The 16,234-nt window shown below is 41.5% G+C and overlaps 1 protein-coding gene across 1 annotated transcript; it reads right to left on the bottom strand.

Moving 5' to 3' along the window:
* Positions 1-237: 237 nt before the first annotated feature.
* On the bottom strand, positions 238-15,468 carry LOC122540367. Its single transcript, XM_043675987.1, has 5 exons — positions 15,150-15,468; positions 9,680-9,870; positions 6,061-6,167; positions 2,306-2,493; positions 238-1,412 (listed from the first exon to the last, which is right to left on the bottom strand). Exons 2-5 carry the CDS (start codon positions 9,858-9,860, stop codon positions 746-748), a joined length of 1,143 nt encoding a protein of 380 aa, XP_043531922.1. The 5' UTR covers positions 9,861-9,870; positions 15,150-15,468; the 3' UTR covers positions 238-745.
* Positions 15,469-16,234: the final 766 nt, after the last annotated feature.

Here is a 16,234-nt window from a genome sequence, read left to right as displayed (position 1 = left end):
CAACCCTTCATGATGTTAAGCTTTCTCCAACTGTGGCCCTTCTGCTTTCCTCACCTCCTTCACTCCACCAATGGAGCTGTGCCTTCTGCTCACTGCATCCTAAACTCTAGAGGTTCAAAGATGAGGATTTTTAAATTGAGGAGGACAAAGTGAGGACTGCAGATGCTGGTGATCAGAGTCAAGAGTGTGGTGCTGGAAAAGCACAGCCGGTCAGGCAGCATCCGAGGAGCAGGAGAATTGACGTTTCGGGCATAAGACCTTCATCAGGAATGAGGCTTGTGGGTTGGGGCTGAGTGATAAATGGAAGGGGAGTGAAGTTGAGGGGAGGTTGCTGGGAAAGTGAGGGATGAAGGTGAGGGAGAAGGTGATAGGTCAGGTGACGGATCCGGAGGGCGGTGCCGAATTGGAAGCTTGGGACTGGGATAACGTGGGGGGAGGGGAAATGAGGAAACTGTTGAATTAGGAGAAAATGAGGCTTTTTAAATTGAGAACTTGTTGAATCAGGGCCAGTCCTGATCAAAAGATACAAGGGTGCTGGGTGAACAGGGCATGGTCCAAAGCAAAATACAAAGTTTCTGATGTGATCAAGGTTACGGAGGGTGGATAAGAGACCTGTGGAACAGCACTGGAAAGAAAAGTCTGCAGTTAACAAAAGTATGGGTGAGGGTTTCAGCAGCAGACAAACTGTAGCAGGTAGGGAGAAGAGCAATATCTCTGAGGTGGAGAAGATAGAGGATAAATGAACTCAGGAGTTGGGTTCAAGGTCAAATGAATGCTGATAATATGAGCCTGGTCCAGAGAGATCTCTGCTAAATTCATCAATAAGTACTTGCAGTTTCATTCTCTTCAGAAGTTTGAGGTGTTTTGTTTTTGAAAGAAGATTACTTTCTTCAGATTTGCAAATTTTGAGTAAATTACACATACTGTTCAAATACCGGTAATGTATCAAAAGGCAATCATTCTGTTTCAAATAGAGAAGGATTATACCCCAGGCTCTGAATTGAGAATGAAGTGTCAATGATTGATAACTGTAATGAGGGATAATATCACAGTTATATACATCTAAGAACAAGTTAAATTTGGAATTTACGTTCCACAAAGTGTAAAATATAAAAGCAATAATTGTTATAAAACTAATTACAGTGCAAGCAATGGCTATACCTCCAATATATTTCAAAGTATGATATTCTGGAATAGTGCAATCAAGGCTTCTGTGCTCGAGTTGACACTGTTGTTTTTCTTCTTTATAATTAATGAGCAAGTTTGAGAGGACTGTAGACTGTATTGTTAGTAAACCACAATAAGCAGCATGTTTTATGATGAAACAAACTACAATGAGGTGACATTTCCAGTTTCCTATGGGGGAGATGTCATCGATTTGCAATGCCAGGTCCTCCTCATAAATGCTGTGACTGAAGGAAAAGATATTCACATTAGTGACATTCATTGTTACAGTCAACGTATCACAACTGAGTGAGTCCAACTGCTACCATCTGTAGGGATTGTAACAAGGTCAGCCAAGTGGATTTCATAGTATATGAGTTCCCTGATTGGGACTGTTAGCTTGGTCCAATCAGGTGCCCTGGCTAACAGATTAAAAATAGGAGTGTCAGACATCCTGTTCACTCTGGGAGTTGGCTCTGATGACACTGTACCAGAAACAAGGACTTTCCAAGTGTAAATAAGATATGACTTGGCGATGGGATACCGGTCTCTGTGGAGTTATTTCACCATCTGTCACGGTGCAGCGTCACTGATCTCGCGGACATGCATTCAGGAAGGACTGTGAAATTAGGATCCAGATCAGAACACTGCATGATTGAAGCATGACGTGCAACAGGTGGTGTACAGGTGTAAAATGGTCATTGCAAAGCACTGACACAGCTCAGTTATTCTCCAATATTGAGTAGCCACTAATACACAGTGCCTTGTGACATATTCAGATGGAGGATCATAATAGGAGAACTCATTGGCACCAACATAAGGCCGAAGCAAAGAATGCCTTGTGGTACAGTAAATTATGTCCCTACCTTTGGGTTCGGAAGTCCTGTTCAAGTTCAATCTGCAAATAGTTTGGTTTTTAAAAATTGATAATGCTGAGAAAGGTTATGCTGTTGGTAATGTGCGGTAAGCAGTAAAAAACAAATATAGTCAAAAAAGATTTGAATGTTCTATCCTTCCCACCTGACACCTGAACCCATTTCGGAGAGAGTGAAGAGAATCATGGGAATGTCTACAGGAGAGAGATCAACAAAATACACCACACGATCACAGAATAGGTTCAGTAACTGCTAAGAGCCATTACCTTTTCCAGTCTGTACATTTTCTAGTACCTTCACTGATATTCACCATCATAGCTCGATAAACACTGTCATTTATCTCAAAGATGATCTCCTCCAGATGTTCACGAATAAAACTTTGAAAGTAAAATTCCCAGAGTCTGTTGATGATGAACATCACCCCGAGAAATATTCCAATGATCAACGTCAGGTACTGTAGAAAGAATCATTTGATGTTTTGTAGCGATAGATATACCAGTTCCAACCATACTTGAGAATTGTTAACTGCACATGATAAACATGGAGGCAGCTACATTGATGTTTAAGAGGTACCCTCACTAATAAATATAATGTACTATGAAAGGAAAAAGTAATTGTCTTTCTTGCAGCTACTTCAAGTGAACTAGACTAAATTCCCAATAAAGAGAGGTAGACAGAGAGATTAAAGAAACATAAACTGGGGTAAATTCAGAGGCACACATCTTAAGAAAGTTGGAGGACAGTAGTTCTCAGGGCTGGGCTTCTTATTAGAGTTCAGAAATTAGGTGAGAGAAATCTATAGAGATAAATCTTGATGCCAATTTTCATGGTCTGTGAGGTTCTTGATGGACATCGTTGAGATTTCAATGTGGAGAAGGATAGTGACTGAAAAGGCCAAACTGGGATTATTAAGGTCAGAAAGGGCAGAAATGAGATTTGTAATCAGTAATTGACAGACCTGCCAGGGGACCATAAGAAGGAGCAGTACATGGTTTCAACAATTGAATTCCTTTTCAGTAGACCTCGAGGTTCAGATACATAATTATTTGAAATTTGCATCAGAGGTGGACAGGGTTGTTTAGAAGGGGTTTAACACGCTTGCCTTCATTGCTGAGGCCATTGAGTATAGGAGTTAGGACGTCATGTTAAAGTTGTGCAGGACATTGGTAAGGCTCTTCTGGAATAGTGTGCACAGTTCTAGTTATCCTGCTCAGGAAGGATATTATTGAACTGGGCAGGGATCGGCAAAGATTGGCCAGATGTTGCCAGGAATGGAGGGTTTGAGATATAAAAATAGAATGGAAAGACTGGGACTTTTTTTACTGGAGCATCAGATGTTGAGGTTTATAAAATCATGTGGGACATAGATGACCAAGGTCTTTTCCCTCAGGTGGAGGAGCTCAAACCTAAGGGGCATATTTTTAAGGTGAGGGGAGAAAGATTTAAAAAGGGCATGAGTGTGTGGAATGAACTGCCAAAGAAAGTGGTGGATGCAGGTGCAGTTACAACATTTGGATAAATTCATGAGTAGGGAAGATTTGGAGGGATATGGGCCAAGTGCAGACTAGTTTTGTTTGGGAACATGGTCAGCATGAACTGGTTGGACAGAATGGTCTGTTTTCATATTCTATGACTCTGTGAGTAATGAGAGTTCAGACATTTTGGAGAGCTGAAAAGTGTGGCACTGGAAAAGCAGAGCAGGTCAGGCAGCATCTGCAGAATAGTAGAATCGGTGCTTCGGGCATGATCCCTTCATCAGGCTTGTATTAAACGTAACTGGGATGGGGGCAGGGATGGGTACCTACTGGCAGGATTTTACCAAGATGGTAGAAGAGTGAGGAGTGACATTGTTCATGAAACTAGAACAACAAAAATTATGGCACTGCCTTTGACAGAAAATTCATGAGAGTAAAATATCACTTGGATCAGAAAAGAAGCAACAATAATTATAGGAGTTGTTTTTATTTTTGCATGAAAATGATTAACAGGGTCAGATGAATTCAATGACCTGAGAAATGATGTGAATTTTCTTGAGTTTTTGTGAAGTACTTCACAAGTTATTCCCAGTTGTTATTATTAATCTGATCAAGAGAAAAGATGTATTTTGCTGGAAAGAGTGAAGCAAAGAAAATTTCTGAGGAAAGAGTGGCATTGAACAAAAAGTCTTCTGTTGGCATATAGAGAGGAAAAGAGTATTAAAGGAGGAGTAAGGCTGATGAGAGGCCAAAAAGAGAATTTACACATGGATGCAGGAGGAAACTGAGGTATTTGCGGAATATCTTACAGATGTCTTTTCCAAAGAGAGAGTTGTTACTGATGCCATGGTGACAGATGAGGGCAATCTGTCACTAGAAGAGTTCAGAATTGACTATGATGAAGTATTGGGTAGACTGTTGGCACTTTAAGTTGACGAGGCACTGAGAATGAATAAGATGCATCCAGTGATATTGAAGGAAGTGAGAGTGGAAATTGCAGAGGCACTGACCACAATCATTCAATCTTCCTTAGACTTGGGGATGTGTCAGAAGAGTGCTGTACACCAACCAGCTGTTAGAGTGGATGAAGTGGAACTACTGTTGATGGTCACCATTGAATTCACTACATTTAAAGAAAAACTGAATATTTTAGAGCATCCTGAAAGTTAGCAGTTCATTTGATTTCATGATCTGAAAGGGAGTCATATTCAACCATAGGAAACTGAACTCAGGTCACAGAGTTATATCGATGGATGGCACAGAAACAGACCCTTCGGTCCAACTTGTCCATGCCAACCAGATGTCCCAACCTATTCTCATCCTATTTGCTAGCATTTGGCCCATATCCTCCTAAACCCTTCCTATTCATGTATCCATCCAGATGCCTTTTAAATGCTGTAATTGTACCAGCCTCCACCACTTCCATACATGCATCACCCTCTGCATTAAAAAGTTGCCCCTTAGGTCTCTTTTATATCTTTTCGCTCTCACCCTGAATCTATGTCCTCTAGTTCTGGACTCCCTCACCCCAGGGAAAAGAGCTTGTCTGTTTACCCTATCCATGCACCACATGATTTTATAAACCTCTATAAGGTCACCCCCTCAGCCTTCGATGCTCCAGGGATAATAGCCTCAGCCTATTCAGCCTCTCCCTATAGCTCAAATCCTCCAACCCTGACAACATCCTCGTAAATCTTTTCTGAACCCTTTCAAAGTTTCACAACATCCTTCTGATAGGAAGGAGACCAGAATTGCACACAATATTCCAAAAGTGGGCTAACCAACGTCCTGTACAGCCACAACATGACCTCCCAACTCCTATACTCAATATTCTGACCAATAAAGGAAAGCCTACCAAATGCCTTCTTCACTATCCTATCTACCTGCGACTCTACTTTCAAGAAACTATGAACTAAGGTCTCTTTGTTCAGCAACACGCCCCAGGATCTTACCATTAAGTGTATAAGTCCCGCTAAGATTTGCTTTTCTAAAATGCAGCACTTTACATTTATCTAAATTAAACTCCATCTGCCACTCCTTGGCCCATTGGCCCATCTGATTAAGATCCCATTGTAGTCTGAGGTAACCTTCTTCGCTGTCCATTACACCTCCAATTTTGGTGTGATCTGCAAACTTACTAACTATACCTCCTATGTTCACATCCAAATCATTTATATAAATGACAAAAAGTAGTAGACCCAGCACCGATGCTTGTGGCACATCACTGGTCACAGGTCTCCGGTGTGTAAAGCTACCCTCCACCACCACCCTCTGTCTTCAACCTTCGAGCCAGTTCTGTATCCAAATGACTAGTTCTCCCTGTATTCCATGAGATCTAACCTTGCTTTCAAAGAGAAGAGAGAGATGAGGAGGTTGAAGTTTTAGGGATGGAATTTCATGGTTTGGGGCTCAGTGTCCAAAGGCTTGGCTGCCTGTGATAGGGCAAAGGAAGTGATTAAACAAACAAGAACATTGACTAACCAGAAAATGTTAGACAAAAGCAAGCGGAACGAAGGGAAGTTTGAAAAATAAGATCATATTCTTACCTCAGGTGCTTGTGGTTCACTTTCTGGTTTCATATTTTCAACACACATGATGGCATCCTTTTTTCTAACAAGTGTATCATTTTCGTAGCACACTACATAATATCCAACTGGATAATACAGAGCAAAGTAATTAAAATTTAAAAGAACCGTCTTTCAATCTTCACACTTTCAGACATAGGTTTCTAGTAGTTTTATGAGCAAATCCCAGGATCATCCCAGTTTATGCTGAGTGAGCTGATTTCAACCAATGTCCTGTAAGATATAGACCAGGCATCATATCTAAATGAATTACAGAACAGATTCCTCTTCCTTTGTTCATATTTTCTCCACTGCATGGAGTTTACGCTCAATTATATTTCTCTGAAATATTCTGGTGAGCCTTATATCAGTGGTGGGTAATTTGTTGGAGATGATTCTGAGGGATAGGATTTACATGCATTTGGAAAGGCAAAGACTAATTAGGAAAAGTTGACATAGCTTTGTGCATATGTCACTAACTTGATTCAGTTCTTTTGAAGAAATGACAAAGTGGATTGATGAAGACAGAGTGGAAGATAGTGTCCACATAGACTTCAGTAAGGCATTCAACAAGGTTCCGCATAGTAGACTAAATAGTAAGGTTAGATCATGAGCATTCAAGGGTCAATTGGATACAAAATTAGCTTGAAGGTAGGAGACAGAGGCTGGTGATGGAAGGTTGTTTTTCGGATTGGAGGCTTGTGACCAGCAGTGAGTCACAAGGCTCGGTGCTGTGTCCACTGGTTTTCTTCATTTATGTAATGATGTGGATGTGAATACAGGAGGCATGGTTAGTACGCTTGCAGAAGACACCAAAATAGAACGTGTAGTCAACAGTGAAGAAGATTATCTCAAAGTACCTTAATAAGATGGGCCAATAGGCTGAGGAGTGGCAGATGTATTGTAATTTAAGTAAGTATGAGGTTTTGCATTTTGATAAGACAAATCAGGATAGGTCTTATGTAATATAATGGTACAGCCCTGGGGAGTGTTGTCAAACAAAGAGACCTGGGTGCAGGTGCATAGTTCCTTGAAAGTGGAGTCCCAGGTAGACAGAGTGTTGAAGAAGGTGTGTGGCACGCTGGCCTTCATTGGTCAGAACATTGGGATTAAGACTTGGAATATCATATTGAGGCTGTACAGGACATTGGTGAGGCCAATACTGGTTTACTGGAATATTGCATACAATTCTGGTCACCCTTCTATGGGAAAGATGTTGTTAACCTTGAGAAGATGCAGAAAATATGTACAAGGATGTTGCTGGGAATGGAGGGTTTAGCTAAAGGGAGAGACCGAATAGGCTGGGGCTTTTTTCCCTGGAGTGTTGGAGGCTGAAGGGTAACCTTATAAAGCTTTATAAAATCATGAGGGGCATGGATAGGGTAAATAGCCAATGTCTTTTTTCAAAGGGTGGGGGAGTGCAAAACTAGAGGGCATAGATTTAAGGTGAGAGAGGGAAGATTTAAAAAGGGCACCCTAAAAAGGGTAAATGTTTCATGCAGAGGGTAGTTTATGCATAGAACAAGCTGCCAGGGGAAGTGGTGGAGGTGGGTACAATTACTTATGGGTATAAGAATAGGAAAGGTTTCGAGGATATGGGCCAAAAGCTGGCAAATAGGACCAGATCAGATTGGGATATCTAGTAGGTGCAAATGAGTTGGACCGACAGGTCTATTTCCATGCTGTCTGACTCTGTGATCCCATGTTGTTCTATGTGTTTTGAATAACATGCTGGTCAGTTTCTGATTGTGCGGGAGATCACATCCACATAAGGGTTGATAAAATACACAGTCAGTGTGTTTTACTGAATTAGTTTTCATTGCCTACAGAGGGCACATTTGCCAACTTACCTTACCCCTCATTAATCTTGAGTTACTTTTCAGGCTTAAAGATAAAAAGGTCATCTACAATAGATGCCAAAAATTGGAAACAAAACAAAAATGACCGCAAACAGCAAAACACAAAGTTTAAGTCACTTTTGATATTGATTTATAGATCTGAACTGCAAATAGCTTCTTCCTGGAGCTATTGTAGATCTGGGTTTAAACATACTCTGCTTTGGGTAACATCTTTCGGATTTTATCCTCATACTTGTGGTCTGGGACTGTCACTAACTCTTCGGTCTAAATTCAGCGATGCCGGTGTTGGACTGGGGTGTACGAAGTTAAAAATCACACAACACCAGGTTATAGTCCATCAGGTGATCCCTGATGAAGGAGCGTCACTCCGAAAGCTAGTGTGCTTCCAATTAAACCTGTTGGACTATAACCTGGTGTTGTGTGATTTTTATCTTCAGCCTAAGGAAGCCTCGTTCACCATGTCTTTGTGAAGAATCTTATTGCGCCTGAAGAGAAAGCTGTTAATGTCACATAAACAAGGGTAAAACAAAAGGTGCCATGTACATGGTGCGTGTGATGCATTGGACTAAATTTAATCATCTAAAGGGATGGGAGAGGAATTTTTCAAATTTGTTCTCCCAAATGGTTTTGGACAGAGCTTCAACAAACGAATGCAAAATTAAGCTAGAAATCAAAAACACAGGAACAAGCAGCCAAACCCTTCTAGCGCATGAATGCACACAGCTTTAGACGTTAGTTGGGTCAAGTTGTGGGAAACGTTACCCATTGGTGCTGCATTAGGCACTGTAGTTCTGTGGTGCCGGTTTAATATTCTGTGAGTGCTGAACTTACATGGTTAAACGTCACAGCTCTTGGAAAGAATGCCCAGTGGTTGGAAACTTTAACAGACAGGAAACAATGCAAAGAGTGTTCAAAGAAGAGAAACAAGCAGCAAAATGCACCGCACCTACAAAGTTCTCAATGGCTTTGAATCACCCATTTTCCAATTGGTCCCCAGTGCTGCTCAGAGTGTAACAAACTTGTAGAAGTTTGATTGCACAGAGGAGATAAAAGACTTTTATTAAAATTCATAGCAGAGGAATTTCTACTCTGGTGCTGGGATGAGAGGAGACCCTGTCTGTTTTCAGATGGATATAAAAGGTCCCTTGTTTTTTTTTTGAGTAAAAGCTTGGTATTCTCCCATGTGCCCTATTTGTGCCTCAAACCACATCATGGAAACTGATTTGTCTGATGGTTACCGTGTTGCCATTTTTGGGATCTTCCTATGCACAAATAAACTGCCACTTATCTAAACTATAAGAGCATTCATTGGTTTTGGAATGCCAGTGTGCCATGAAAGCTAAACCACCTCTTCTCTTTTCTATTTTTATGCAGGTGTGGTTCCAGTTTCACAGCATTCTCTTACACTGTGGAGGCTCTAAGGAATGAAAACAGCAAGACCATTAGAGGAATAACTAGACAAGGAACTTGCAGCATTTTTGTCATCCACACAAGATACTTAAACTTAATTTCCTCCTGCTTGCCACATCATATCACTGGATGAAGAAACGTGAGCAAACGTGGACTGTTCTCCCACTTTCAGAACATGATCATATTGAGATGCAACAGCTCACGCTGCCTCAGTGGGAGGAACTGCTGGCGTAAAGCCTCAATTATTGGAGTGAGGATGGAGAAAATATTGGGAAAGAAATAGAGTAATGAATTCAGAGGGAGACGAATTTCAAAACAACTTTAATTCTTACCGTCAAAGACATCATTGGCAAAGAGGAGCAGAATAAATACCATAATAAGGATCATAAGGTTTTGAAGTAGTCTCTCCAACTTGCTGTTGCTTTCGAGCCTCTTCTGTCTGTGTAACATTGGCAACATTGGTAACAAGCAGATGGCCCGTTCAAATAGATCAGCAATCACTGTTCCCGGCATTATATGGCACCTGGTGGGAAAAGAGTGAAAATGTAATTATTGATCATTTATCCCTATATTAGAAGTTCAGGGAGTTATAGATTAACTAGTTTAAAATTAAAAGTCACACAACACCAGGTTATAGTCCAACAGGTTTAATTGGAAGCACTAGCTATCGGAGCGTTGCTCCTTCATCAGGTTGTGGAGTATAAGATTGCAAGACACAGAATTTATAGCAAAAGTTTACAGTGTGATATAACTGAAATTATATACTGAAAAAGACCTGGATTGCTGGTTAAATCTCTGTTAGAATGCATTTTAGGAGATGAAAGACTTAGTATGCAAATCCTGATGAAGGGCTTTTGTCCGAAACATTGATTTTCCTGCTCCTTGGATGCTGCCTGACTTGCTGTGCATTTCCAGCACCACTCTAATCTTGACTCTAATCTCTAGCATCTGCAGTCCTCACTTTTGCCTATTCATAGTCCTTAGACTAATTAGGTCAAATTTGGTCCATGCTGAAAATGTGTTGCTGGAAAAGCGCAGCAGGTCAGGCAGTATCCAAGGAAGGGCTTATGCCCGAAATGTCGATTCTCCTGTTCCTTGGATGCTGCCTGACCTGCTGCGCTTTTCCAGCAACACATTTTCAGCTCTGATCTCCAGCATCTGCAGTCCTCACTTTCTGCTCGAAAATTTGGTCCATGGTCAGGGACAGGTTGGTGTGACTACCAGTGAGGCAGGTGTTAGGATTCAAAAATTAGTTTTGGAAGAACTTCTGCCCGTGTCTGATAGGTTCTTGCTGTGGGTGTGGATTATGGCCAAAATGCAGGAAGGGTGAGTAAACTGACCACAGCATGCAAGTGGGGGAAAAGAGAACACAATGAAGTGAACAGATACTGTTTTCTAAGACAAAGACAGAGAGAACAGAAAACTGTATTGCCTACCTGTGTCAAGATTGTGTGTATCTTTCTGGAGAGGAGAGGGAGGGAAGGAAGGATCCAGTTACCACGGTCCATGTAGGTATCAACAACATGGGTAGGACTAGGAAAGAGATTCTACTCAAAGATAATGCATGAGTAGCTTGGGGCTAAACTAAATAGGAGTAGAGTATACATTCACAGATAAAATATTGCTGTGGGAGAAATAGGTTCTAATACATGGGGAGCTGGAACTAGTACTGGGGAAAGAGAGTATTTTTCCAATGGGATGGGTTTCAGTAAACCATACTGGGACCAGTATCCTAGTGAATTATATAACTGGGCTTTAAACTAATTAGTGGGGTGCAGGACTCAGTTGAAGAGAAGTTAAGAATCAGTCACATTGTTGGGGTCTGGAATCCTTAGACCAGAAGGAAATGGCAGATTTCCTTCCCAGAAGGACATTAGTGAACCAGGTGGGTTTTTACAACTATTGATGGCTCTTACACAGGTTGCTATTAGGCCAGCTTTCTTTACTGAATTCAAATATCACCATCTGAGATTTGAATCCATATTCCTGAAACATTAACCTGGGTTTATGGGATTGCTAGTCCAATAACATTATCACTGCACCACCACCTCTCCCTGCCCATTTAGGATTCTGAGTTTCAATGATATTGCCTCTAAATCTTCCAGATTTTAGAAAATAAAGAACCAGTCTATTTAATCTTTCCTCATATCATCCCTCCATTCCAGAAATTAGTGAACCTTCATTGCACTCTCTGCCACAAATATATCTCTCAGTCGGCAAGGAGACCAAAACTGCAAAGAACACTTCAACATGGTCTCACCTAGGCCCCGTGTATTTGCAACAAAACAACACTGCTCCAACAAACAATATTTAGTGAAGGTCAACATAAAATTTGCACCACCAGATTGAACTTTTGTGACTCCTGAACAAGGACAGCAAGTCATTTTGAAGTTCTACACTTCCCATCCTCTCACCATTTAGGAAATACTGCGTTTCGGTTTTTCCTACCAAAGTGGATAACATTATATTTGGACTTGGGAACAGAGAACAGTACAGCACAGGAACAGGCCCTTTGGCCCACCAAGACTGCACTGACACATGGTGCCTTTCTAAACTAAAAACCTTTTGCCTTTACGCAGTCCATACCCCTCTGTTCTCTGTCTATACACATATATTAAATGTTGCTATTGTATCTCCTTCTCCAAATCCTCCGCCAGTGTATTCCAGACACTGTACAAAACTAGCCTCTTACATTTCCTTTAAACTATCCCCTTTTATCTTAAACCTATGTCCCTTATTAATTGACATTCCTACCCTGGGAAAAAGACTCTGACTATCAGAATGAGAAGTGCAGTTTCAAACTTTGTGGGTGACATAAATTTGGAGGGTGTAATTGATTCTAGGAAGAATATGTAAAATGGTACATTCTGGTGGGACAAACAAGGAGGCCACCCACTCCTTAGAAAATAAATGAGGTAAAGAAGCAAAAGGATTTCAGGTTTCATATCCACAAATCAAAGCAAGGAATGCAATATAGAAAAACCATAAACTGCAAAGTTAATTTCCTAAGTGATAGAATTTAACACCAGAAGTAATGTTGCTTTTCTATAGAATATTACTTGAACAACATTCTGAGCATTCTCCACAGTTTTGGTTTTCATTTTTGAAAGGGATAGGGAAGAACTGGAGAAAGTTCAAAACATTTACAAAAACTACACCTGACCCCAAGATTACATCAATCAGGCAAGACTGAACAAGCGAGGGCCTCTTCTGGAGAGTTGGAGAGTAAATAGTTTGAGTTAGAACATAGAACATAGAACATAGAAGAATACAGCGCAGTACAGGCCCTTTGGCCCTCGATGTTGCGCCGATCCAAGCCCACCTAACCTATACTAACCCACTATCCTCCATATACCTATCCAATGCCCGCTTAAATGCCCATAAAGAGGGAGAGTCCACCACTGCTACTGGCAGGGCATTCCATGAACTTACGACTCACTGAGTGAAGAACCTACCCCTAACTTCAGTCCTATATCTACCCCACTTAATTTAAAGCTATGCCCCCTTGTAATACCCGACTCCATACACGGGAAAAGGTTCACACTGTCAACCCTATCTAACCCCCTAATCATCTTGTACACCTCAATCAAGTCACCCCTAAACCTTCTTTTCTCTAATGAAAACAGCCCCAAGTGTCTCAGTCTATCCTCATACGATCTTCCTTCCATACCAGGCAACATCCTGGTAAACCTCCTCTGCACCCGTTCCAGTGCCTCCACATCCTTCCTATAGTATGGCAACCAAAACTGCACACAATATTCCAGATGCGGCCGCACCAGAGTCTTATACAACTGCATCATGACCTCAGGACTCCCGAACTCAATTCCTCTACCAATAAAAGCCAGTACGCCATATGCCTTCCTCACCGCACTATTTACCTGGGTGGCAACTTTCAGAGAACAACTCCTTCGACTTTCGTATCATCCGCAAACTTGCTCACCCAACCTTCTAACCCCTCTTCCAGGTCATTTATAAAAATGACAAACAGCAATGGTCCCAAAACAGATCCTTGTGGAACACCGCTAGTGACGGCACTCCATGAAGAAACTTTGCCATCAACTACTACCCTCTGTCTTCTTCCATCCAGCCAATTCCTAATCCAAACCTCCAACTCACCCTCAATGCCATATCTCCGTATTTTCTGCAGTAGCCTACCATGGGGAACCTTATCAAACGCCTTACTAAAATCCATATATACCACATCTACCGCTTTCCCCTCATCAACCTCCTTCGTCACCTTTTCAAAGAATTCAATAAGGTTTGTGAGGCACGACCTGCCCTTCACAAAACCATGCTGACTATCCTTGATCACATTATTCCTATCCAGATGTGCATAAATCCTATCCCTTACAATTCTCTCTAAGACTTTGCCCACAACAGAAGTGAGACTCACCGGCCTATAGTTACTAGAAGATTATGAGGGTGTGCTATCTAGATTTGATGTAGACATGTTTCCCCACAAGGAGGAGACCAAAACCAGAGATAGATGTCGGAGAGTCACTATGGAATCCAAAAAGGAATTCAGGAGAATGTGGAACTCATCACCACAGGGGGTAGTGAAAATGGATTTAAAGAGAATCTGAAAAAAAGGAGGAAAATAAGAGAAGGCTTTGCTGATGGAGTGAAATGTGAGATCTCTTTCTGTCTTATGACTTGTTTCTAAATTTGAAGCAAAGTGGAAAGAGGCTTGAGTGAATCACGAACATCAGCATGAACCTGTTGGGCCGAATGGCCTACTTCCATCAATTCCAAGTAATTTTCTTTGCAAATTAACCATAACTGGGCTACTCATAACAATAGTCAGCCAGAGTTCTCCTCATTTATCTGAGCTGTAAATATGATAATAGGTCTTTAAGATGACAGAGTTCGAACTCTTGGTGGGTTTTCTGATACTTGCCGCGTGCACTCACCTCACCGGGACACGAGCCAGTGCATTAGAAAGAAGATTCGGTCTGTGTAGCCAAACGGAATGATTGTACCCTGTTCTGTTTAGGGTTCGTGCAGATTGTCATATCGGTCATTAATTACATCATTACAGAAAAAATACTCATGGTGGACAGGACTATAGGGTGCAGTCTTAAATCTGTTACCAACAGTCCGAGATGATTACATTGTGTTGAAATATCAGCGGACCCTGCAATGGTTGTCTTGTCGATATTTGATTCATTTCCCAAGTCTAAAGCATTGCGGTAGAAGTAACAGGTGTCTAAAGGAGGGATCAACTTCCCTCCCGTTGATAATAATTCGTCAAAACAAATCCAAACAATTGAACTTTTAATGACTCATTAAAATCTGAGAGAAATTAACACCTCGCGACGTTCTCCCTTGATGCCATTGTGAGATTTTGAGAGAAAAACTGCAAAGGGTTTATGTGAATCTCTGTTCAATATTTGACATTTTCACACCTCCAGCTAACACCATGATGACAGTAAAATCATACATTTTTGCATTCTCTGCTGGTTTCTCAAGTGCGATGTCCGGTTACCTTTCTCTAGGTTGTCAACAAGCATGGGTATTCCCTTAACAAAGAAAACTTTAAGACAAGCTGTGATGGAGGTGTTCGAAATGTATTGTGTGTTTGAGGGAGAGGGAAAGAGACTTAGACACAGAAAGTCTATTAGAGGAAGATGGGAGAGACAGAAACAGGAGAAACATTGGGTGAAAAATGGCTGCGAAACAGAGTTTGAAAAAGCAGATCATATAGAGAACAAGAGAAAAAACGAAAGTGAAGGTGGAAAGGGAATAGGAATGATAGAGAAAACAATTAATTCAACCCTTGCAAAAGTTGGCAGACTGACTTACCACTGTAATGTGATTTAGTTGAAGAACACACTTTCCAGTATGGCAAAAGAGCTGGATTTATGGATCCGGGTCTGGAAGGTTCCCTCAGTTTATCACCAGTCAGTTGAGCAGAGCTGCTGAAATCTCACCGTCCGAGAACAGGTTGATCTCAGATCACGGTAATATCAATGTTTCGATTGAGATTTTTGCTAACCTTGTCAACCAGATAACACCAACAATTGTCCAAAGTCAAACAGTAGTGACTGTCTAACAGCAGGTCCCTGGGGTCTAACAGATCAAATAAGTATTTCAGAGGAGATTTCCAATAAATATCCCAGGAAGCGTTATGTACAAGTGGGCACCTTACTAATTGGTGTAATGTGATCTGAGGCTATGTTCCAGCCAATGGGATAGAGCAGTGAGAGAAAGGGAGGTGGCAGGCAGCAAAGGATTCGATGGTAGTCATGATGGTTGTCACAATCTCCTGATGAAGGAGCAGCGCTCCAAAAGCTCGTGCTTCCAGTTAAACCTGTTGGACTATAACCTGGTGTTGTGTGATTTTTAGCAAAGGATTTGTTTGTCATTATACAATCCTCCACAAACTACCCCAGTCCCAATATCTGACTTTGCATCCCCTATATAAAAAATAATAGTTAGCATTTTAAAATGTTTGGGCGGCACGGTGGCACAGTGGTTAGCACTGCTGCCTCACAGCGCCAGAGACCCGGGTTCAATTCCCGCCTCTGGCGACTCTCTGTGTGGAGTTTGCACATTCTCCCCGTGTCTGCGTGGGTTTCCTCCGGGTGCTCTGGTTTCCTCCCACAGTCCAAAGATGTGCAGGTCAGGTGAATTAACCATGCTAAATTGCCCGTAGTGTTAGGTAAGGGTAAATGTAGGGGTATGGGTGGGTTGCGCTTCGGCGGGGCGGTGTGGACTTGTTGGGCTGAAGGGCCTGTTTCCACACTGTAAGTAATCTAATCTAATCTAATCTTATTAAAATCAAAAATTACGTTTTTGGAAAATAATTAACAATTGCTTCCTCTTCACTCCTATGGCAGCTATGACTTTCCTCCTAGGCATATTCTCATGAAGCTCCTGATCCTACA

This window comes from Chiloscyllium plagiosum, chromosome 34 (assembly GCF_004010195.1).
Source record: "Chiloscyllium plagiosum isolate BGI_BamShark_2017 chromosome 34, ASM401019v2, whole genome shotgun sequence".
Taxonomy (NCBI): domain Eukaryota; kingdom Metazoa; phylum Chordata; class Chondrichthyes; order Orectolobiformes; family Hemiscylliidae; genus Chiloscyllium; species Chiloscyllium plagiosum.
Note: the sequence above shows the minus strand (reverse complement) of the source record. Positions and strands in the feature narration are given on the sequence as shown.